The 24,908-nt window shown below is 38.8% G+C and overlaps 1 protein-coding gene across 2 annotated transcripts in view; it reads right to left on the bottom strand.

Annotated features, from left to right (window-relative positions):
* Nucleotides 1-1,195: 1,195 nt before the first annotated feature.
* Nucleotides 1,196-24,908, bottom strand: part of tpcn2 (two pore segment channel 2) — a 48,084-nt gene continuing 24,371 nt past the window's right edge. For both annotated transcript variants that reach the window (XM_008106043.2, XM_008106048.2), the window contains 18 exons: nt 24,519-24,618; nt 23,999-24,064; nt 18,384-18,448; nt 16,831-16,928; nt 16,617-16,698; nt 16,405-16,491; nt 15,133-15,252; nt 13,818-13,877; nt 13,597-13,725; nt 12,987-13,036; nt 12,304-12,403; nt 12,137-12,208; nt 9,479-9,552; nt 8,668-8,758; nt 8,463-8,545; nt 6,702-6,783; nt 5,517-5,602; nt 1,196-4,605 (listed from right to left, as the gene is read on the bottom strand). In XM_008106043.2, coding sequence (XP_008104250.1) covers nt 4,527-4,605; nt 5,517-5,602; nt 6,702-6,783; nt 8,463-8,545; nt 8,668-8,758; nt 9,479-9,552; nt 12,137-12,208; nt 12,304-12,403; nt 12,987-13,036; nt 13,597-13,725; nt 13,818-13,877; nt 15,133-15,252; nt 16,405-16,491; nt 16,617-16,698; nt 16,831-16,928; nt 18,384-18,448; nt 23,999-24,064; nt 24,519-24,618 — 1,524 coding nt within the window. In that variant the 3' untranslated portion in view covers nt 1,196-4,526. The remainder of the gene's footprint in view (nt 4,606-5,516; nt 5,603-6,701; nt 6,784-8,462; nt 8,546-8,667; nt 8,759-9,478; nt 9,553-12,136; nt 12,209-12,303; nt 12,404-12,986; nt 13,037-13,596; nt 13,726-13,817; nt 13,878-15,132; nt 15,253-16,404; nt 16,492-16,616; nt 16,699-16,830; nt 16,929-18,383; nt 18,449-23,998; nt 24,065-24,518; nt 24,619-24,908) is intronic.

Raw genomic sequence — 24,908 nt, 5'->3', positions numbered from 1 at the left:
AATGTTCTGCATAGGACGTAAATTCAGCGGATTGTACAGGAGGTGATCCTGATAGTAACCTGGACCCAAACCATGTAAAGCTTTAAAGGTAATAACTGCCATTAGTGGAGTAGTTTTAATATTGGTGTGAACATTCCCTACCCTTTGGAATGGTGGGCAACAGATTGATGTTGCTTTTTAATTATCTACTCTTTTGTGGTCATTCTGATTCAACTAAGACCACTGAATCAGAATGACTGCCAAAAAAAGTAGATAATTAAAGTTAGTCCATTTCTGATATAGAGCAATTTTAGAAAATGAAGAAATACTAATATGGCAGCCCTGTAAAACTGACAATTTGTGTCATTTGTCTTTATATATTTAAACTTTAAGATATTACATTTGAAATACATGCAGATGATTTAATGTTGCTTTTGAGTTTCAGTTAATGTTTCTGAACATTCAAGGAAATTGCATTTATATTGAATTTAAAAACTTAATATATTTTCTGAAACATTGCATTGTCTTGGCCAAGTATAAGTATCTACCATTGAGTTATGGGCTACCACATGCACAATGGTCTCACATGTACAATTTCACTAGCACCACTAGCAGCTGGATACGATCAATGTGCAGCATTAAAAATAATCCCATATTCATAGTGATACTTACACCTGCATGTATCACTAACAGTAAATCTCAATTGTCATAAAACTGCTTGGGAAAATAATGAATATGTACATACATGTTTGTCTGTGTTTAGAAAAAGCAAGAGGAAATATTCTTCGTGTTACAGTTACAGAAGTTGTAACCACTTCAGTTCTACATGTCTTCTCACTCCAATGTTTCCCAAACTCATGTCTGGGAGGTGAAGTCCATAATATCTGGAGGACTGAGGTTAGTGGATCACTGCACTAACATTCAATTTCTGCCTATGACAATGTAATCCAGGTTTTTTGTTTTGTCTTTTTTAACTTATATACACTGTTCTCCTAGGTGGAACTATCTTGAGAATATTTGTTCAGAGGGGTTTCCCATTTCCTTCCTCTGAGGCTGAGAGAGAGTCACTATCCCAGGGTTCCCTATTCTAACACATTAGCTTTCTCAGACTAGAAAGGCATTGAAAATGTTTAGAAAACTAGAGCACAAAAGAAAATTTTACATGGCCCTGATTTTACATGGCCACCAAACGAATAAGAATAAAAACAACACTCAGTTGTTTTCAAAAATATTTTACTGTTTTAACAAGTACAAATGACTTGTACTGATAACATACTTTTATGGAACAAATGCAGTAAAAAGCTATAAAATATATACTTTTTAGTGGTTTCTCTATTAAAACAGCAATAAGGAAATGGGATGTATATTGCATTGGTAAATTGTGCACATTGTACAAGGCAAACAGTAACATTGAAACAAGTATGAATTCACATAAAAGAAAGACATTTAGAACTCAATTGGTATTATAAATATAAGAAAAATGCAAATTTCACTTAAAGGTGGTGAAAAATTCAAGTAAAGGATCAGGTTCACAACTTATATTTTTAAATCAAATGGCAAACACATTGAAATTAAGATAAGAAAAATGTAGACCATTTTTTATTAATTTGATGAAGGCACATTATAAAAAATAGTGGCAACATTACTATGTGTTTATTATACCCATTTTGCTTACTATAATTATAAATGGTAGAACCAGGCAAATAAAACCAGCATGCCAAGAGAAGGCTTGAATATAATTACTAACCTGAACGATGTCACTGTCCTTATTGCTTATATGTTTAGGTCTCCAGGATGTGCTAGCTTTTTACACTAAGTAACCAAGGGTGAGCATTAAAAATGCAGACTGTTACTTGAGTTTGATGCAGTACACGTGAGGAAAGATTCTGCAAAGTAACTGAACTTAACATGAGCTGCACGTAGATATCCCTACAAACATGAGATAATGTGAGTTCCCGTGCAGGTGTCAATGAAAATGCAGATTACAGATGAAATGGCTATAGATATGGAAAACTGTGTGTGATTTCTTTTGACAAATTGTGTATCTCTGTTCTCCTGGTACACAGAGTCTGGTAGACAATTTAAAGGAGAGGGCAGGGCCTTACCAATCCCAATGCTAGCTAGTGGATCTTGGGAGTTGTACCCCAACCAGTAACTTATCCAAGATCTCTGGACATGCCAATACAATCTGTTGTATCTGTATTCATTTTCTCCATATCTTTTCCGCTTCTAGATTGTTGACCAAGGGCACCTCTCAGGGATTTCTTGTTCCTAACCCTAAAAGTTATATCAACTACTTCCATTTTAGATCAAGGCTACGCATAGGAGTGCCTAAAGAAAAAGACTGAAATTCCAACTCTCAAAATTATTTGCCATATCTTGGAAAAGTTACTTTTTGGACTACAACTCCCAGAATCCCTAAGCTGTATCCACAGCATGGGGGATTCTGGAAGTAGAAATTCAAAATAAAAACTACTTTTTGCAGGAATGCCATATGCCATACTGAAAATACAGTAGAGCCAACCCAAATTCAGGGCCCTTCCACACTACATAATGTTAACACTTTGGTTCCATTTTAAGAGCCATAGCTGCATCCTACTGAACTCTAGGACTTGAAGTTTGGGGAGGCACTAAAGCTCTCTTTCAGAGAATTCTGAATAATGAAACTAGCATTTCAGGATTGAATAGACTGGAACTGTGACAGTTATGGTGGTATCAAATTGCTCTGTTTCACATTATGAACAATGTGGTGCAACCGATGCGGGAAGGTGTGGTCTCCACCTTACTGCAAGATAGAAAGACTTCCCCATAGAATCAGAAATGTAGTGCAGATGTTCTCTGAATATATATTTTAAATTTGTCTGCATGGCACCCAAGCCAACAATAGTATGTGTATATACATCTACCCCCCAAACTGTTGAGATACACAAATGCCAATACCAAAACAAAATCAAAGTAAGAAGCACAATACATGAAGCTAGTCATTTCCATAAGACAAGGGTAGAGACTCTGCAATATTTGTTTTTATTTGGGGTGGTTAATTGCAGGCTTTTCCATGCTGTCGGACTGCAACCCTTCGCAATTGTTCATTACTGGCAAGGGCTGCTGAGATCTGCAGTCTGGAAATAGCTGAAGGACTACAAGTTGTCCATGTCTGAAATATGTGAAAGAAAGATGTGCAGGTGGGAAGAAATCTTTAAGCAACTGACCTTAGAGTAGTTGCACTCACAGTCCAAAACTACTTGTTACTTCAAAACTGTAGGCAACAACTTTCTCTCCCTTTTTACTCTAAAGTAAGTTCTCAGCAGCCTACAATACAGAAACAGGAGAATGTTATATTTTCCCCTACCACAGTCATAGTGCAAATTATGGCTCTGCAACAGCAATCTAAGTGATATTTGTCTGTTTTAATGCATTGTTTCCCAAGCTATCCAATATAGCAGATATTTGTGACATATTTGCTTCCTTTTTGGAGCCTTGCTATAGACTGGCAGCCAGTGGGTCACAGACAGACATCTGCATCCTTTTGGATAGTACTGTTTGAATGGTTCACTTTATGGTACTGTGACCTGCAGCTAAATCCCCCCCCCCCTCCAACCTTATGATTTAGTGCCATGCACAAGCACTACTTAGTTGCAAGATTACTCTGACCAATCTTAGTATGTGCATTGCATTCTTCTTCATTCTGACATAATGCAACTTGGTCTTTTATCCACATCATGAATTTCAGCATGAGATTTCTTACCACAGCTTAAAAAAATCAAGCACTTATAAAACGTTTTCTTAATATTAAGGCACTGTCCCTGGCACCATGCAAATACTGGAATGAAAGGTTCTCCTATTGGAGGACTTTTTGTTTTTAACGCTAGCAGCAATCCAGTACAGTGGTTAAAAATCTACTTCTTTCCATTGTAAAGTGCAACATCACTGAAATGGGTCCCTTGCTTTTTTTAAAAAAAAATGTTTAGCTTATCTGCCACATTACCTGACAGATTTTATTAGCAATTATTCCAGAGTTCCATAAAAGTCATCTTAAAATAAAGTCAAATTGGTCAATTTAAAATGTTTTGAATCAGGTGGGCAAAATCTAGACCACAGATGCCATGTGGCCCTCAGGCAGATTTGATGGATCTGGGCTTATTTTGGATCCCACTTGAGGTTCCTTCAGCTGCCATTTTGAAAAACATACTGGCAAAAAAGGGCTAATATGCCATGCCATATCTAGCAGCTTCACTTAAAAATTTCACTTTAAAAAAAAAAAACCTCCTCCAAACCGTCCCAATTGCCCTTCCACCAACACTGAAAGTAATTTTCACCTTCAAAATTGCTATTTAAACTCCAATATCGTGCCTTTTCAGAACTAAAAATCAGCCTCCAGTCCTGTCAAAAATGCCCATCCAGTTAACCGGTGGCAATTTTTGGAGGCCTTTCTATTATAGTAACATTCAAAAGTAAAATGAAAGACTTTCAGTATTTTGCTTTCAGCTAAAAATCCTGACAACCCTGCTAGTAGGAAAAATTAGGATGGATCTGTTTCCATCCATATATCATCTGCACAGATGCATATGTGGATGCTGGTGAAGTTCCGCAATCAGTTCTTCCTCTGTAGGTTCTTCCAAAACATCCCTATCAATCACAAAACAAGAGCTGTTAGAAATCAAACAGGCAGCTATCTCAGTACAAAAGTTCGGGGAAATTACTTCTTTGGACTACATCCCCCAATTTCACTGACTGTGCTATTTGGGTGTTTCTGGGAGTTATAAACCAAAATGTAACTTATCTGATTGAAATCTCATTTATACCAGTTTTGCTAACATGCTCCTGAAAAAGTTACTGTAGTTTAACTATATTCTTTTGGGAAATATTTTCTGGTTATTGTAGATATTCCTGCAGAAGATATAAAGTTTTGAGGTATTTTAAAAGGATCTGCTGTCCATTCTGTTGCAATTAAGGAAGTTAGAACTAATTATTTCAAATTCTGGCACTTTCTGCACTGTAAACGTTATTCATGAATTGTTGCAAATCTTTAACAGTTAAGGAAGCAATCACTTAGTATTATTTGTCCAATTTAGAAAATGCAACCTTTGTGGGAAATTTGTTGTCAATGGCTATACAAATATTCATGTTTAAGTCTTGAAACTTTGGTCAAAAAAATCAACCCCAAAAAAGAATCATCTCGTTCTGAGAAAGTGGGAAAAGTCAAGAGCTTAATCTGTCCCAGGAGACCCTAAAAGAAGTACTGATCCCATTTACTCTCTCCGCCATGATGCTACTTCTGGTCTTTTTGAATGCCTAGGTGGAAAAATGGTGATCAAAACCAGGTATGGCTGGCCCTGAGGCAGGACTAGTGCCTTCTCTTCTCTGAAGAATGACACTTATTTATCTACGCGACATATCAACATCCATAATTTTAGTCCCAAATTCTGCCCTCGGTTTATGCACGAGGTCAACTATATATGATAGCTTTCAGTGGATTTTTCCTCCACTAAAATTTGAGCAAGAAATAAATGTTCTCCCTACCACATCTTGAGACTCACCTGAACATGAGTTCCATTGTCATCTGGTATTCAATGTCGGACAGAGATGGGCGATGACAGCGACGGTCCCATTTATGAATAAAATTCTGCAGTTCAAGAAAAAGGGCTATTTCAGTCGGTCTTCTTACCAAACTTTGACAATACAAAACCATTATCCAGGCTAGTGGCCAACTCATACGGGCAACATTATTACCCAGAAGGCAATGTATTTCCAGCAGTATAATAAGTGCAATTAGGGTGCAGTAGACAATGAAAACTGTGCTGTAGTGTGACATAGTGTTCTAACCTACTGCAGCTGTGTGTGGTTTGGTAACGGCACAGTAGCAGATAGGAAAGCACTCCAAAGGGTCACCATTTCTGCACACAGAATCATTGGTTGCCCTCTCCCCGCTTTGGAAGAACTTTATAGGTCCCGCTGCCGCAGCCTTAAAAAAGCTCACAACATTCTTGGGGATCCATCTCACCCAACATTTTTTTTTTTGAATTATTACCATCTGGCAGATGGTACAGGGTGACAAAGGCAAGGACGAACAGACTGAGAGAATGCTTTTATCCTAGAGCTGTAATATTGATGTGGCATTGGGGGCTGTGCGGTAGAGTGGGAGTATGGAAGGATGGGTGTGTTGTTTGTTATATGTGCTGGGAAAAGCATTTAATTTTGTTGTACAATGTACAATGACAATAAAACTATTCTATTCTATTCTTTATGTGACCCAGGACCTTTTCTTTAACCCCATCCCACTATAGATCATACACACAGCTTCTACACAAGCAACAAGCTTTCTAATTCCCTGTTACTACTTCAGTAGCTTCTTCATCTGGAAAATGGACAGCCATGATTCTTTGGTATGTACGTAAAATCCAGATCTCAAACATTATTAGTTTCTTTGATTCCGGCATCTCTACATATTTAAGGTGTAGTAATCATTTTCTAAAATGGAAATTAAATTTTTCAGGATTCCAAAGTCACATTCTAAAGGCCATCTGTCGGGTGTGCTTTGAATGTGATTTTCCTGCTTCTTGGCAGGGGGTTGGACTGGATGGCCCATGAGGTCTCTTGCAACTCTATGATTCGATGATTCAACAAGCTACCTCTCCTAGTATAGCCTGTCTGTCCCATCTCTCCATCAGGAGGTTTTCAGCCACTGAGAAGAATAGCATCTGATTCATGAGGCCAAACATTACCTCCAGAAGTAAGGCAATGAACAGATTAACCCAAATGACAGAGGAAAACAACCACCAGGTGACGAAGTATAACTTTGACCATCTGAAAAAGAGTATGGGAGGGAGGAGAAAGGATGGGCAAGAAATCAAGCAGTGATATTAAGACACATGAATGTGTTTTGAACTTACAAATAAGCATGTACCCCTGTTTCCCCGAAAATAAGACATCCCCAGAAAATAAGACCTAGTAGAGGTTTTGCTGAATTGCTAAATATAAGGCCTCCCCCAAAAGTAAGACCTAGCAAAGTTTTTGTTTAGAAGTATGCCCGGCGCCTGCAAACAGAACACCAGAGCATGCAGGATTGGTAAATGTCAGTTCTACATGGAAATAATGGTAGTAACAAGAAATTCTTGATAGAATTCAGAGTTTGTCTGGTTATGTTGGTTTGTGATGACAACTACTGTATAGTATATAATAAATGTTCATTTTTTTTTTGTTCAATAATAAATGTGAATTTTTCTTCATTGAAAAATAAGACATCCCCTGAAAATAAGACCTAGCACATCTTTGGGAGCAAAAATTAATATAATACACTGTCATATTTTCGGGGAAACACGGTAGCTACTTGTGCTGGCAATGTAACCTAAAAACTTATACACAGACCAACCACATCTCAAGTTTATGAAATTAATCTCACAGAATAAAACACATTTATGTTGTCATTGTGAACAGACCACTCTGTCCAGCTTCTAGGTATACAAGGGTTTCCCAAATACAAACTACAAGAAAATTTATTTCCTACGGATGAAGGACTAATCCATTTATATTGATTTTGGTTCTGCGCCTCAAAAAAAGATTAAAGCTTTTTAAAAACTTGTTTTTTGTTGTTGTTGTGTGTCATCAAGTCACCTCCAACATATGTTAAAATTTCCAGCAAGATTTCTTCAGGGAAGGTTTGCCTTTGCCTACTTTTGGACTGATGGCTTACTGTCAATCTTTGGCTAACACTTCACTATGACCCATATGCCCCACCTTTGTGCAAGTGCCTAAAACTAATCAGGAAATGACAGCACATTATGTTTTGTTGTTCTCAGACAAACAAGAATGGCATGCTAACAACAAACCACATCTTCCCACCAAAGCAGACAACTGCAAGTACATATCACCTCTGGGAATATATGTCAGGGGTGGCAACGTTGGGGTGAGACCCTGGTTGCCGTGCAGAGTGGGTTCCAAAGATCATCATCCCGGTCTCACCTCCTTCTCCAGGCTGTTTTCCCATGCAGAGAATCAGCACTGGTCAACAAACACTCCAGCAGGCAAAGGGTCAGTTGTTGAAAACCAACTGTTGTTTAACTTTATTTACATAACTATTTACAGTTGCAGTAATTCACAATAAATCCCGGACACATGGCTGTGTCTCCTCGGCTACAGAGCATAGCATTCATAGTCCATCTCCAGAGAATGCTCACGCCAAACACACACACTAACAGACAACACTCCCCTGCATTCCACAGACCAAGAAGGAAGTCCCGGTCAAACAAACTTGACCCCATTGGTCCTGTGATACATCAATCAAAGAAGGTTCTTATTAACTCCATAGTTACTGAAATGCCTTGCCGAGACTAACACAGAAGGCATTTCTAACAGCCTAGATTGATTTTAACATTTCACACAATTCACAATACCCTGACAATATATTCAGATAAAATTTCGAGAAATCCTAGCTTAAGCTAGATGATGAATACTTCCAAAATACACAGTTTCAAACCATTACTTACGGAGAAGAATATCTGGAATATGCCTCCAAGAAAACCTGCCAGTTGTTGACGACCATCACGTCCCATAGAGTCACCAGTGCTGCCTGGTATATATAGGAAAGAAAAAGCAACAGTCAATATAATTTTAATGTGTAATTTTTAGAGAACAGACAACTGAGACAAACCAATGATGCAATTACAAGCATTCAAAAATGGACATACTCACAGCAAAATCATCAAAGTTGTTTGGCCAGTACTCCAGTTGTTCATATGTGCCACACTGTAAGGTTGCGTTCCCAGTTGTTATGTTGGCCCCACTATAAAAAGATGAATACATGTAATGTTATTCCAGCACAGCATGTGAGGTTGTGTTGCACTGGCCAGACAACATTTTACGATAGGAACTTGGCATAGGAACTATCTGACTTAATTTGCAATAGACAGAGAAATCAATCCCACATGGCTCTCACATTTGAGGGCCAAAATATCTTCCCTATCATTTAATGGAAACTGATGGAAAGACAAACCTATAAACAAGCAATTAATATGTAATTTAAGATCTTTTTCTGTACATCAAACACTCAGGAATTGGGCTGCAATGAGAATGGTTGGCGCCCCCTCTTCTTACTCTCCAGGTTTTTTCCCCTTTCTATCAATATTTCGTCATAGAATCAACCAATTTTTAAGAATTTTGAATATAGGGTGAAATTTGTGAGGAAATCCTTTTGCCTTTATGTGCAATTGTTAAAAAGTCAAAATTTTACATTCCCTAATTCCTACAATATGTGCAGAGGCCCAGGGTTTTCTCTGTTTCCTCAACCTTTCGGTCAAAATATAAAATACACATTGATAATATTGAACATTATATGTACCTCAGAGTGTAATAATGCCAATTAAATCCATTTTAATTTTACATCATAACGCAATAAAAGGGAGGTGAGAGTTGAATACTTCTGGACGGCACTGTATACTAGGCGGCATACAAAACACAGGGTGATCACAGGTTCTGCTTAAAGTCAAACTAACAGCTGCCTTACCTGATGTTCCCCATGGGAACAATGGTACCCCCAAACAGCTCCATGCCAATTATTGCAAATGTATAAAAAGCCACCTGGAATAGAACAAGTTGGCATTAGTTACCTTCTACTATAAATTTAATGTGGTGCAAGGATTACTTCCAAAAACAGTATTCATTATACAATTCAAGCCCATGGTTGCCAGAACATACTAAAATGTTAACTTTCATATTTTAACCCGATTGCAGAAGCAGCCAAAGCAACACATTCTCAAAGCATGACATTGCTGAGGTAAAATAAAAGCTTCCCAGAAATAGATTCAGCACATTACATGATTCAGATATCCTTGCATCTCCTCAAGGCAGCTGCAGCCCTCTTGATATTGCTGAACTACAACTCCTTCATGCCTCACTGCTTGCGAGTCCAACTGTACCTGAAGGGTTGTAGGACTCCCAACCTGCCCTCAATGTGCATTCTGAGTTAACACTGTTGTGCAGATGACAGCTTCCACTGTTCTTCCAGAATATCTGATTGCCTTCTCACTTCAACATTTTGAAGATTGTAGCCAAATATTCTGAGGGTACAACCTTATTGGGACAAACTGCTTGAGTACTTTCCTACTTGTATAAGGAGGAGAAAGAGGATACTGTTTACTCCAAGCCACCTGTCAGAAGAATATCAGATGTTAGGGGAAGTTGCTCACCAATATAAGGCACAGGCAATGTACCAAACCATCCTTTCAACAATGCCTTAGCTATGGGGACTCCTCTTTGCCAAGGCAAGGTGTTCATAGAATAGGTGGAGTGGAACTGGTTGCACCTTTGTCCTCTTTCTTATTTTTGTGATGCCATCAGTTTCTCTTTCTTTTCCTCATAATCACGACCACTGCTGCCTCTGGGTTACTATTGGGGTAGCTGTTCTTATATTTTAAAAAATCTACACCGAGGGACATTATGCTGCTTAAGCAACAGAGAACCTGCATTTTTCTCAGCAATGGATTGCCATATTATGATTCAAATGATAACTATTACAGTGGGATTTCAGTATCTGCTGGGACTTGATTCCATTGATCTTCAAGTCCCATGATATATACAATGGTGTTATATATTATGGTAAACAATTCAAGCGAATGCTAGAGAGAACTTAGGGATCTGTGAAATGGTAGGTGGCTACAGCAGGGTATGCCTACACATTGGTGTAGTGTTCAGCATATGGCAAAATCAAAATGTGCTTCTGGGAATTTTTTTTCAAATATTTTCAAACTATGGTTATTTGAATTCGTGGGTGTGGATTTATGGATACGGAGGGCTGACCGCTTCATATTTTAAAGGTGTCTTTTTGCTTAAAAACCAAGCGTAATCAATTCATTCTTGCAGACACTATTCAAAAGATACAAAACGTGCCAATGCTAGTTACAGAAACTACAAGATTAGACAAAAGTAGTATTCATCTGTTAATAGGTTTTTGTTACAAAAAAGTCTTTGAATTATTTGCCAAATTGTTCTGAAAAATTATGATCATTCAGTCTAGTCAGTCTTCTGCCTGAAGTTTGCTGGTTCGAATCTATGAGACAGGGTGAGCTCCCATATGTCAGCTCTAGCTTGCAGAGACATGAAAGAAGCCTCCCAGATAACACATTCAGATGTGCCTTGGGCAACGTCCCTGTGGATGGCCAAATTCTCTCACACCAGAAGCGACTTGCAGTATGTTCTCAAGTCATTTCTGACACAATAAGAGTCTTCAACTTGCAATTCCTAAATCTGCCATTAAGTGGAGCTTCACACTGCATGACAACTCAAAATTCTCCATTATCTGATTTTATCTGAACAACTGAATAGAAACAAGGAAGCAATATTAAGGGGTCTGGAACATGAGATCCAATATGCTAAAGGGATGTTAGAACTGCACCTGAAACGGCCTTAATAAGTACTGCATAAATTGGGAAAGTGCCCATTTTAATATTAAATCCCTCAGAGAAAAGGGAAATTGACCTATGACACTTCAGGCAAGAAAAAATAGGGAGTCCTTTTTAGGAGCTTTTATAATGCAGAGATGTATCTCACACAGAAAGAATCTTATTGTACAAAAATGTCTTTATAACAGTATTAGGAAAGGCAATTAACCATAACATACTTTGAAAGGCATAGCAAAAGGCATCTGTGAAATTTTAATAACAACAACATTAAGCAGAAAAAGTTGGGAACCAATGAAAAATCTTTGGAACTCGGAGGAGAGAAATGTTTTCTCTGAACTGAAGATTTCCTACACTCCCATTGTCCAAACAACGTGTCCTAGATATCCAGGCACTAAAAGGGATTATTTTCATTTATTTAATGAATTTTAGTCCAAATGGTTCACAGACTCACTACCACATGATCAACAAGGAAATCAGCCTCTGGCTACAAGCTTCCAATATAAAGAACATATTGATAAAATGGGAAGAAACAAAGAAGCGAATGCAATAACTGAGTTCCAGAACAATTAACTGATTTATTAATTAAACATAAGAATAAAAGGAAAAATAGATGATAAAAAACCAGATACTGTAAACTATTAATCTCCTAAAATTATGAAAACAATAAACTGTTCTAATTTTCCAAAATTCACACTGGAATATTGCCAAAATTACTTGGCAACAATATTTTGAAGATATATGTATTATTCTTCATTTCCACTTACCACTAAGATCCCTGCAAAACTTCTTATATTTTTCACCAAATCCAGCAGTGTGCTGGCAACTAAAGACATGAACTGCAAAGAAGATAAAGAATGTTTAGCATTCTTCATATTTTTTTTCACATGCTAACCAAATTCATATCAAGGTCTGCATAGCACCCCAGTAGTACCTTTATGTTGGGAATGATACGCAAAAATCTGAACACAATCAGCATGTTTGCTAGACGGACCATGTCCCACAGAGACAGCAAGCCCAACATTTCAGGACGCCTATGAAAAGACAAGAAGACTTACAACAAAAACGGGGCCAGAGGACCAGCAAGATGAACTAAAACAGCTCTTCTAGTTGATTAGAGGCATAATAGTCATTTAAGAAAAATACCATTGTTTGGAAAAGCAATAAAGACTACATTAAGCGGGGGCAACCAGTCATCCATCAAGGGTCTTGGAACATAGTCCCATGTATAAGGGGAGAATATACGTGGATTTAGGTAGAAACAGAGGGCTGAGCCTCCAAAGGTGTAGAAGAAAAAGATGACCAAAGACCACAAAAGGACAGCAACTTGTTCCCCATGCCAAGAACTTGCCCACTGCTGGCAGAAATGAACTGATGCAGCTGTTTTAAATCAGAGTTTGAAAACTTTACATTTATGGTTGGCATTTTCCCAGGTCCGTCAGCTGGTTTGGAGATTGCAGTTCAAGAAAGTAGTATATCCAAGCTCTGCTTTAATGCCTTGCTTGTGAATTCCTATCCTAACACATCACATCCCAATATTTTAGCAAGAGGCAAAAAGATAAGCCACCAGAGGTATCAATTGATGAGTAGCCACAACTGTTCATAAAGCATTCATACCAGCCTGGATGAGGAAATCCATACACAGCAAATGTTGACACCTCCAAAACCTTTGAGTAGAAGAGACAAAAATGTATTAATTATAACTATTAATGAACACCTAGTTCAAATAGCATGCTAGATTATACCCAACTGGGCATGGACTGAGTATCACTGGCAGTATGCACTTTCTATCCCCCTTATAGCCTCCCAGAAGTTGGAAAACTCTCCAGTTCAGAAGGACACAGGATGGGATCCATTTTTTCAAACTAAATGCCCTGTCCAAGTATGAATGTGGTATTTTGGGAAAAGGTAGGAGAGGAAGTTACATCTCTAACGTATGATTTCATACATATCTAAGAGCAGTGTAATATGCATGCACTACATTAATTCAAAACACACACTAGGCATTTAATCTGCCCTTGTATTACAATAATACAGTCTATTACTTTCTTTATATCTCATCGGGTTTTTTTTTTTTGCAAAGATGAGATTCAATTACGCTTACAAAATAAAATTATTCACGGGCTGTTATTTATTTTCCTATCCTGTACTCTCGAGCAATCAAGTTGTTTCCAATTACCTTATTTGTAAAATAGGGGCAGAATGGAAGTTGTTCAACAATACTCACCATCAGAACACTAGTGAGGAGACCATCAAAGATGTTGCTTGGATATGACAAATATCTTCTCAATCCCAACGCTATTATTTTCAGCGACATTTCCAAGAGGTAGTAGAAAATGAAGACACAGTTTATAACCTTGAAAATTCAAAATGAAGTTGCAATTGAGACTTGTAATTTCAAAGAAAAACCCATGTAGAAATTATCATGATGAGAAGAGAGAACCTCACCCCTAAAAAGAAGTCATCCCGCTCAGTAGGAGGCTTATCTGAATCTATTACCATGATTACCTGTGGGGAAAAGCAGACATAAATCAATAGGTGCTGGATTTTTAAAATACAACAAGTGCTACCAATGGTGGAGTGGGGGAGAAATGCCCCAAGTCCCCATCGCCGCCACCACCACTTGTAAAAATTAGGGAGAAAACTTCAAAATTTGAAAAATTAGTTGCAAAATGCCAAAACTCATTCCTACAAATGTGTTGCTCCCTTACACTACCACTCAATTAGGAAATATTCATCTCTGTTTTTGGACAAAACTGGAAGTGACATCCCATCACTACCTGTTAGGGTGTGGATGGGTCAGTAGACAAAAATTAATCCCTGCTCACCTGTATAGTTGCCCACTTGAACTATGGGTAGTGCACTTGGCCATCCCTACTATTATTGAACTGTTACTTCACCATGATCCTGCACCATCCATTAGAGCTGATGTCAATAGCAGTCCAATATCTGAAGAGCCAAAGAATTCCTGCCTTTGCTTTGCATATTTATCAGTGGAACAGTCAAATAATGTCAACTGCATACTTTTTCACAGCTACTATATCAACAATGTCACTAACCAGGCATGTAAAGAAATCAAAAGATGTCATTTGACAGGAAGGAGGTGATACCAGTTACTGCTGAAACAAGAAAACTGATCTAAAACACTGTATAAAAGAAGGCATAAAATGTTTTTCCCACTAGCTTCCAGCTATATCTGCAGGCATCTCAAGAGGTGAACAAAAGGAACCAAACACCAAGATCTAGATCCACATCCAATTACAGCCAGGTTTATCTCAGTGGATGGGGGAAGGAGACACACAATAGCTTCTTTGGATGAAGGGTATAGCAAATACAATTCTTCATCCTGCTTTTCCTCTTCCTCGTTCACACTTTTCACTACACAGCAAACCTACACAGTAGGTCAGGCTGAGAAAAAAATATCTGGCTTAATGTTATTATTTGAGTTCCATAATTAAGAGGTGACCTGGATTGAGATCTCATGAGTTTAACACACAGGCTCTCAAAATGTAATAAAATGATTCATTATAAGTTTTAAAAGATTAGTCAGTATCATTGTATAAAAGCTACCTGATCTATTTTGTGTGTTTATATGTACGGTCTGCTTGTGGATTTCGTACAACTAGAACGTGACTACTACAAGTCGTAGTACTTCTCTAAAACCTAGCTGTGTTCTCATATGAGAAAAACTGAATCAATAGGGCAAATGGCAGGAGAGATTATAATAATATTTGTTTCTGAATTCAGAAATTTGCATACTTACACATACAGAGAAAACATTTGCTAAAGCTATAGCATTGCCTAAATATCCAAAGTAGTGATGGCCAAAGATAAGCTGAATCTTCTGTAGAAAAGGAGACTGATAATCTGGCATGGCAGGGCGCTGGGGGGAAAACACACACACATATACATGCCCCATCAATCTGACATTTTTGCAAGACGTTGGTTTATTTATAAATATGCATTTATTTATGTCTGCATTTTAAACCATGTTACACCAAAGATCTCTAGGCATTATACAGTCTCCAAGAATATGACCTGAATCTAATTGTTAGTCCTAAATAATGTAGACCCAATGGAGTAGATCCAATGGAGTAGACCCACTGAAGCAATTGAGTCTTTATTTGACACTTAACTTCATGTATGCATCACTAAGTTCTTTTACACTCACCCAAGCATTACTTTGGGTGCAGTTTTCCTACATATAAAACAATCGAAACAACATTTGATAAATTGGTTAATTGTATTCTTGTCAGCACATTTTAAAAAATTAGCAGGAAACTAAAAGAACATGACCTTGAGATCAAGGAAACAGAGGAAGGAACAGAAACAGAAAGGCCAAAAAAAATCTGAAACTCTTCTTCTGAACTCTAAACAAGGAATTTTGTTTGATAACTGTGCACCACTAATTACAAGTATTTCAATAGTTCTAGTTAAGAATCAGTACAGCTATAAGTTTTTAATATTTGTAGATGCCAAGAGTTATCCATCAAAAAATGAAAAGAAAAAAGAGTTTGAAAAACAAAAACAAATGGGAGCTTGCGGCACCAGAGGTTGACCATAGAATTGCACTAGAGGACACATATATTCACAGATAAAAACATATTAAGTCCACAATTAATCAAATCCCCAAAAGTTAAACCCACAAATGTGGAGAGTCGACTTCAATTGGATTGTACAACAAAAATGTGGCTCGGCAAGGCCAGAACATCCTGCCTTAGAACATGAGATTTAACCAAATTCCAAGTCATTATTTGTATTCACAACAACACTCTCAGTTCATGAACTTACTCTGGTTTGGAAGGAAGGGTCTACACAAATGAACACAGTCCAGTTTTATATTCTATATCTGAGGGCAAGAAGATTGTGTGCAAGCTTTAGACTTGCCCCTGTGGCTATGGACATTCACGGTGCATTCTACATTGCAGCTATTTCTCCAACTGGAGCACAAAATTATATCTACTTTTCCAGGAAGATTCAGTAGCCTACCAATCACACATTTATAAGGACTACAAGAATGATACCACCTCCATACCTCTTTAACTTTGTGGGTATCAAGTTCATCAAAAAGTGTCTGGAACTGAGCAGCTGACAGTCCTTCTGGAGGATATGACTCCAGCTTCTGTGAGTACAACAGAAACAAGTATTTAAACATAAAGATTTCATGTTTCAGTCCAGACAATATATATTCATTATAAGCTAAAAGCAATGTTGGTTTAAAGTGAAAATAAAAAAGAAGATTCCTACCACAATGATGGCTTCCTTACAGTACGAATCCATTTTTACTTTCTGGAGTACTTGAATCATGTCCTCAGATTGGACACGAAAGCTGTGTAAGAGAAAGTAAAGTACTTGAGTAAGAAACAACAGGGCTTTGGTTCCTCTTACCTCCATACACTACAAGTGTATGAACCAAAGAACTGTGAGATAACATTAAATATTTAATGTGTATTTGACCTACATATTTTTATTCATTGGTGTCTCTTTCAGAGAGCAGAGAACTTCAAATGCAGCCCGGATTCCTAATCGCCTCCGGAAAAGTGAGGATTGAACTGATTTCTGAAAGAAAGAAAGAAAGAAAGAAAGAAAGAAAGAAAGAAAGAAAGAAAGAAAGAAAGAAAGAAAGAGTCAGTCACCAAAAATATATCAGAAAGGTTTGCCAGATCACAAAAGAAAATATATGGAATATTTATAAGGAATGAAGGCAATAACACTAAAATCTGAACAAGAAGAAATGTTTTTTTAAAGAAGCAGCATATCATGTGCTAGGAAGACACTGTAACAAACTTATATTGGCTTTAGGCACAAACTATGAAGGAAACAGAGATTCATTATCTTCCCTTTATATTCCACCTAGAATTCCAGAGAGGAACTATGCTTCTGCATTATCTGTTGCTGGGAACTGCAAGCAGAAGGATCCTGCTTTATGACATTTAGCAACAAGTAGCTTATTCATCCCAGCTGGGTGGCCTCTGAGAACAGAATGCTGGACTAGATAAGGATGCATCTGGGGTATAAAACAATACATACACACACACATATATATATACTTTGTAATTAAAATACTGGTGTGATTAGGTGGGACCACAACAGCATCTTATTGTGGGAAATGTCTGCTCATAACTTTGGTTTGTCCAAAATTAATTGCATCTAATCCTTTACTAGAGCCAGTGTAGTGTAGTGGTTTGAGTGCGGGATGGGGATTGGACAAGTTTGGAGACCAGGGTTCAAATTTTCAAGCATGGAAACCTAGTGGGTGGTTTTAGGTAAATCGCACTCTCTCAGAGGAAGGCAATGAGAACCCCCATCCAGTTTTGAACAAATCCTGCCAAGCAAATCCTATGATTGGTTCGCCATAAGTGGGAGGTGACTTGAAATCATGCAACAGTGGTAACTGGAAGGTGCCAACCATGGGGCCTTGTCCACTCAATCACCACACAACACAATGGCAACTTCATCAGACCACCATTCCCATCAACTTTTTTCCTCATATGGTTGTAGCATTTGCAAGACTAAAACCAATACTGAAGTGAATCCAGAAAACAACTTCCAATGAACACACTTGTTTGGTACTGGTGTGAGGCATGATCTCTTATATCACCTTAGCAGCCCTGGTGCCCTATTTTCCTCCCACCAAAACTTCTGAAGCTTTTCAAGGACAGCCTCTCAGACAGCAGATTGCAATATTGCAAATGTACTGTACCCAAAGTATAGATAACTCTTTTTAGATTAGGCTGGTTCAGGAACAGTCATCATTTAAAACCTAAACATTGCTGAACAAACATATTTCTTGTCATTCTATCAGCAGATAATCCAAGGACAACACAGCATGAAGGATAACATAAGAGGTAAGAACAATATCTTTTAAAGAACAGGGATCCAACTCCTTGATCCCAATCCTGGATCAGACTTTCTACTGGTCATCACTACCTCAGTCTTGTTTGGATTTAACCTTCATGTCTTCACCCTTATCTAACCCATTATCAAACTTAGGCAACATTCAGTGTCACTCACCAGAAGGTATCCACGAAACTGGTTGTATATTATTGCTGTAAGCAAGTTCATCAGAAATAAGTTTCCTGTAAGAAAAATATGATTCCCTTTTATTTAAAAAAAAAACAATGTTTGTCTCCCTATAGACAAAGAAGATGAAAATGAAAACAGTTCTCAAGGGAAGCTGGTAGAGCTTCCATTTCCTACAGTAAATTTGATTACAAATGTAAATATCATATTTTAAACTGTATCAGTTTTAACACACTTGCAGAAAAGAATGCAGAAAAATACTGTGAAATGAAAAAATAAGGTGAAATGAACAAGTCTTATATCTATATATATAAAAGAGTGATGGCATCAGGGCAGCGGACAAAACAACAAAACTACAGGCCCCCCGACCTCGAAATTTGACAACACAACCCATCATTCACGGCTCTAGGTTGATACAACAAAAAGAAAAGAAAAATAAAGTCCTAATTACAGGGAGAGGAATAATAGTTTTTATCCAATTGCTGCCAGTTTGAAGGCTAAGCTCCGGCTACTTGGTCTCCTAGCAACCTACTCAGCCCAGGGGACAGCCACAGTTAGGCCTCACTTAGGCCTCTTCCACAGATTATCAGATTTTAACTGGATTATATGGCAGTGTAGACTCAAGGCCCTTCCACACAGCTATATAACCCATTTATAATCTTATATTATCTGCTTTGCACTGGATTATCTTGACTCCACACTGCCATATAATCTTGACTCCACACTGCCATATTATGCACTTCAGTGTGCATAATAAACATAAAGACAACCATACAACAGACATTCAATACCATCACTACCTCAACAATTTCTCACCAACACCACCAGACAACGCCACAGCAACGCGTGGCCGGGCACAGCTAGTTTAAACTAACTGGATTCATAGTGATACCAATGGCATGTAAGTACAATTTAGTCTGTAACCTAAACTTTCTTTTTTTAAATACTAGCTTAAATTATGTCATGATGCATGCCAAATTTTAAATCAACGTATTTTAAATGGACAGAGAAACCAACAGGCATTTTGTTTTGTTATTAAAGATTAGTTTCTTTTCTTTTCATAGAGTCAGAAGAGTTAAGGACTGAATAAACAAGAGAATAGATGGCTGGGAAGTATTAAGAAACCATTCTGTCTGGCATGTGCTTAGCCACTGAAATAGAATTAGAAAGCCATAAAGCTTTTCACCTTAGCATGGTTCACTTACAGAACCCTGAGTTGATAAGGAAAAAAATCAACATTGTGTTTGTACCCTCGGTGACCCAAGAATACCAACAATACTTTTTTTACTGTTTAAGATGTCCATTTGTGCTCCCTCTTTATATGACACTAGCTTTGCTCAGCCATGCGTTGCTGTAGCAAAGTGTGGTGGTGTTGGAAATAAAGTATTGATGAATTGGCGGTAGTTAGTATATGGCAAATAGAGGGAGAAAGCGTGGAGGCAGTGGCAGACTTTATATTTCTAGGTGCGAAGATCACTGCAGATGCAGACTGCAGCCAGGAAATCAGAAGACGTTTACTTCTTGGGAGGAGAGCAATGGCCAACCTTGACAAAATAGTGAAGAGCAGAGACATCACACTGGCAACAAAGGTGCGCATAGTCAAAGCAATGGTATTTCCCACAGTAACCTATGGTTGCAAGAGCTGGACCATAAGGAAGGCTGAGCGAAGGAAGATAGACGCTTTTGAACTTTGGTGCTGGAGGAAAATCCGGAGAGTGCCTTGGACCGCAAGAAGATCCAACCAGTCCATCCTCCAGGAAATAATGCCCGGCTGCTCACTGGAGGGAAGTATATTAGAAGCAAAGTTGAAGTATTTTGGCCACATCATGAGGAGACAGGAAAGCTTGGAAAAGATCATGATGCTGGGGAAAATGGAAGGAAAAAGGAAGAGAGGCCGACCAAGGACGAGATGGATGGACGGTATCATTGAAGTGACTGGCCTGACCTTGAAGGAACTGGGGGCGGCGACGGCCAACAGGGAGCTCTGGAATGGACTGGTCCATGAGGTCACGAAGATTCAGAAATGACTATGCGACTGAGAGAGAGAGAGAGTATATGTTATTTTGTAAAGTATGTGAATATACAATATTTCTGGCTGTTACTTGTTTTGTCTGTTGGAGGCAAGTATGAAGGCCACAGTTTGGCAGAATGATTTGGATGTAATAGCCTTTCAGCTTCAAAGCTTGGTTGCTTCTTCCCTGGGGCAATCTTTTGATGGGAAGGTGTTAGCTGGCCCTGATTGTTGCATGTCTGGAATTCCCTTGTTGTTAGAGTGTGGTTCAGAGTGAACCCAGTTCAAAGTAGGAAATGGGCGATGGCATTCAGTTGTGTGGAAGGGACCCTAGAATCTCGAGGCAGATAAATCACACTATCTGCTTTGAGCTGTGTTATTTGAGTCCAGACTGCCATATAATCCAGTTCAATGGGGATTGTATTGAATTGTGGAAGAGAGTTTAGGCATTGTCCCCCAATATATTATTTCCTTGGTTTGAGAGCACCCCCATTACCCTTTATTATGAGGGGCCCCCCGTTATTATTGTATTATTATTATTATTATTATATTTTCTCCTCGTGAAGACCCCTCTATTCCCCTCTTCACTGGCCCCATATCATCATCATCATCATCATTATTATTATTATTGTTTTCTGGTCAGCCCCAAGACCCCCCCAATTCCGCTCTCCATTGGCCCTATATTCTTCTTCTTCTTCTTCTTCTTCTTCTTCTTATTATTATTATTATTATTATTATTATTATTATTATTTTATTGTATGACACAGCAAACAAGATAGATATGCCGGATTTCGTTTCACAAAATCACAAGTCAAACACTGCCCAAGTGTCTAGGACTGTGTGATGTATTTTCGGATGATGCGCGCAGATCCCAGTAGGGTGGCCTTTTGCAGTTGACAGATCGTAATTTTGTCAATGTCTATTGTTTCCAAATGCCGGCTGAGATCTTTTGGCACGGCACCCGGTGTGCCCATCACCACCGGGACCACCTGTACTCGTTTCTGCCAGAGTCTTTGAAGTTCAATCTTGAGGTCCTGATAGCGGCTGAGCTTTTCCTGTTTTTTTCATCAATGCGACTGTCACCTGGGATAGCAACATCAATGATCCAAGCCTTTTACTTTTCCACAACTGTGATGTCTGGTGTGTTGTGTTCCAGAACTTTGTCAGTCTGGATTTGGAAGTCCCACAGTATCTTTGCGTGCTCATTTTCCAATACTTTTGCAGGTTTGTGATCCCACCAGTTCTTTGCTGCTGGCAGGTGGTACTTGAGGCATACGTTCCAATGAATCATTTGGGCCACATAGTTGTGCCTCTGTTTGTAGTCTGTCTGTGCGATTTTCTTACAGCAGCTGAGGATATGATAAATGGTTTCGTTGGTTTCCTTGCAGAGTCTGCATTTTGGGTCATCAGTTGATTTTTCGATCTTGGCCTTAATTGCATTTGTCCTGATGGCTTGCTCCTGGGCTGCAAGGATCAGGCCTTCTGTCTCCTTCTTCAGGGTCCCATTTGTGAGCCATAGCCAGGTCTTCTCGGATACTGGACCAGTGTCTGGCCGCTGTATTGGCCTGGATGAGGGCGAACAAGCTGAAGCTCAGTCCTGACAAGACAGAGGTCCTCCAGGTCAGTCGTACGTCTGATCGGGGTATTGGGTGGCAACCTGTGCTTGACGGGGTTGCACTCCCCCTGAAGGCGCAGGTCCGCAGCTTGGGGGTCCTCCTGGACTCTGCGCTGACACTTGAGGCCCAGGTGTCGGCCGTGGCTGGGAGGGCCTTTGCACAACTAAAACTTGTGCGCCAGCTGCGACCATACCTCGAGAAGTCAGATCTGACCATGGTGGTCCATGCCTTAGTTACCTCTAGACTGGATTACTGCAATGCGCTCTACATGGGGCTGCCTTTGAAGACTGCTCGGAAACTACAACTAGTACAACGATCGGCAGCCAGGTTTCTAACTGGGGCAGATTACAGGGCGCGCTCAACGCCGCTGTTTAAAGAGCTCCACTGGCTGCCATTTATTTTCCGAGTCCAATTCAAGGTGCAGGTTATCACCTACAAAGGCCTAAACGGTTTGGGACCCACCTACCTTCGAGACCGCATTTCCCCCTATGAACCCGCACGACCTCTTCGCTCGTTGGGAGAGGCCCTCCTCTCGCTTCCACCAACTTTGCAGTCGCGGTTGGTGGGGACGAGGGAGAGGGCCTTCTCCGCCGTGGCCCCCCGGCTGTGGAACTCGCTCCCCAGGGAGATTAGGCAGGCCCCTACCCTACTTTCTTTCAGGAAGAGCCTGAAAACTTGGCTATTCCAGAAGGCCTTCGTTGACTGATCCTTGTGGGATCATGTTATTTACCTAGTAGACCCTCTGGATTGTTTTTAGGGTTCATTCAGCACTTTAAGTATTACACCTGCTGTATAATTATCCCTCCCTGATAACTTGATATTGCTTTGCACCTTGGCCTGGATCTTTTGACCCAAATCGGGATTTTAATATTATTGTGTATATTGACTTTTATGACTGTTTTTAATCATGTTGAAGTTTTACTGCTCGGTTTAATGTTTTATCTGATTTGTGCTGTCGTGTCTGGGCATGGCCCCATGTAAGCCGCCCCGAGTCCCTCCGGGGAGATGGGGCGGGATATAAGAATAAAATTATTATTATTATTATTATTATTATTATTATTATTATTATTATTATTATTATTATTCTCCTTATCAGCTTTTCCTTCAATTTTGTCAAGGAACTTTCCATGAAATGTTTTGTTGTGCCAGCTGTCAGCTCTAGTTTGTAGTACGGTTTTCTTGTACTGTTTTTTTGTCTGCTGTGCTTTGAGGAATTTCTGATTATTATTATTATTATTATTATTATTATTATTATTATTATTATTATTATTATTAGCTCCTATTGCCACACATCAGTTGTAATGGGAAAGCAGCCCTTTGTAAGACCCGGTTTAGTCCCCCAAAGTAACTGTTGTTGTTGTTGTTGTTGTTGTTGTTGGGTTTTTTGCTCTGCTTTTTGTATTTCTTTCAACCTCAGCCCCCTCCCCTTCTTTTTCTACACAAGCCTTAACAAAATCTACAGATAATAACACAACCCAATTGAAATAAAAAAATTTCTTGGTGTCTTCATTTTTAGGGCTGTTCCTGGGATTATTTGGGGTGCTGATTCAGAAAATTGCATTGGAGAGACCACATCAGGTCTAAATTATTAAATACGGTTTTCTGTGGGTGAGCAGATGGTGACTACTGTGGATATTCTATATCAGAAATTAGAGCTGATGTGGTCTATCCAAGGCAATTTTCTGAATCAACACCCCAAATAACCAAACCAAATCTAAAGTTGACCAAAAACTTATTTGTAATCCTTTTGGTACTAATGTTGGAGAGTGGTCCTTGGTCAAAGTGGTCCCTGGTCATAAAAATGTGGGGAACCACTGTTCTACCCTGTTTTTATGTCTATTATCTAAAACAGACATGCTTATTTTAAGTACTCAAGATGCAACTACAAACATACAGAGAAAATTACAAATGGAAATTTTAGTCAGTATCTTGCAGATATCTACAGCATTTCTTTGGAAAAAAAATAAAACTCATCTTACCTATTACTGTGAAGAATATAAAGAAAATAGAATATGCTCTATTTTTTGAATAGGCAGGAATCATCACTGTGAAAAAAAGTAGAAAAGGAAGTTTAAACAAATCGTGCAGTAAGTTCCCTATATCTGCAGAACCCATATCTGCAGGTTCATTTACTCATGCCTGGGGAAAATGGTCTCTAGGAATTTGTGAGGTTCTCTGGTATTGCTTTCCTCAGACGTTTACCATAGAGTTGCTTTAGGAGGCACGCTAATTTAATAACATTCAATGGTATACACAGTTTCAAACAACTCATATAATTTTAAAATGTGTTAACTAAAGAACACTAGAACTAAAGGAACTATATACACAGCAAGGCGGGAGGAACGTGACAGAATGAGACATGACTAATGGTGAATCTATTTACTTCTAGTCTTCTAGGAAAAAGGGAGGAAACATACTACCACCCCATGTAAGCCCACAGCTGAAGAACTGATCCCATAACAGTTCTATTCATTGTGAAAAGAGAATGGGAATACTTACCATCTGGATTATTTGCAGTTGTTAGCAGTACAAGCAAGGAAGTCAATGAATCTGGCAAGCTATGAAAATAGCCTTGCCACTCTTTGTCCTGTTGTGCATCCTAGTTGGAAAGACCAAAGTCATTAAACAAAGCAATTCTAAAGAGTCAACTAGAACCAGTCAAAAACTATCAACAACCCCAGAGTCACATTACTGTCGAAACTGAGACACACAGAGACACAAAATTTAAATTTAATTTAAATCTAATCCCAGAAATCCCTCCGTTCTGAGGACCAAGACCTATTGGAAGTCCCCAGTTTTAAGACCTTGCATCTAACAACAACTAGATGCAGAGCCTTTTCAGTAGTGGCGCCATCTCTCTGGAACACCTTGCCACCTGAAGTCCGTGCC

The sequence above is a fragment of the Anolis carolinensis genome, chromosome 1, assembly GCF_035594765.1.
Source record: "Anolis carolinensis isolate JA03-04 chromosome 1, rAnoCar3.1.pri, whole genome shotgun sequence".
Taxonomy (NCBI): Eukaryota; Metazoa; Chordata; class Lepidosauria; order Squamata; family Dactyloidae; genus Anolis; species Anolis carolinensis.
The sequence above is the reverse complement of the archived record's forward strand: the minus strand, read 5'-3'. Positions and strand labels throughout refer to the sequence as shown.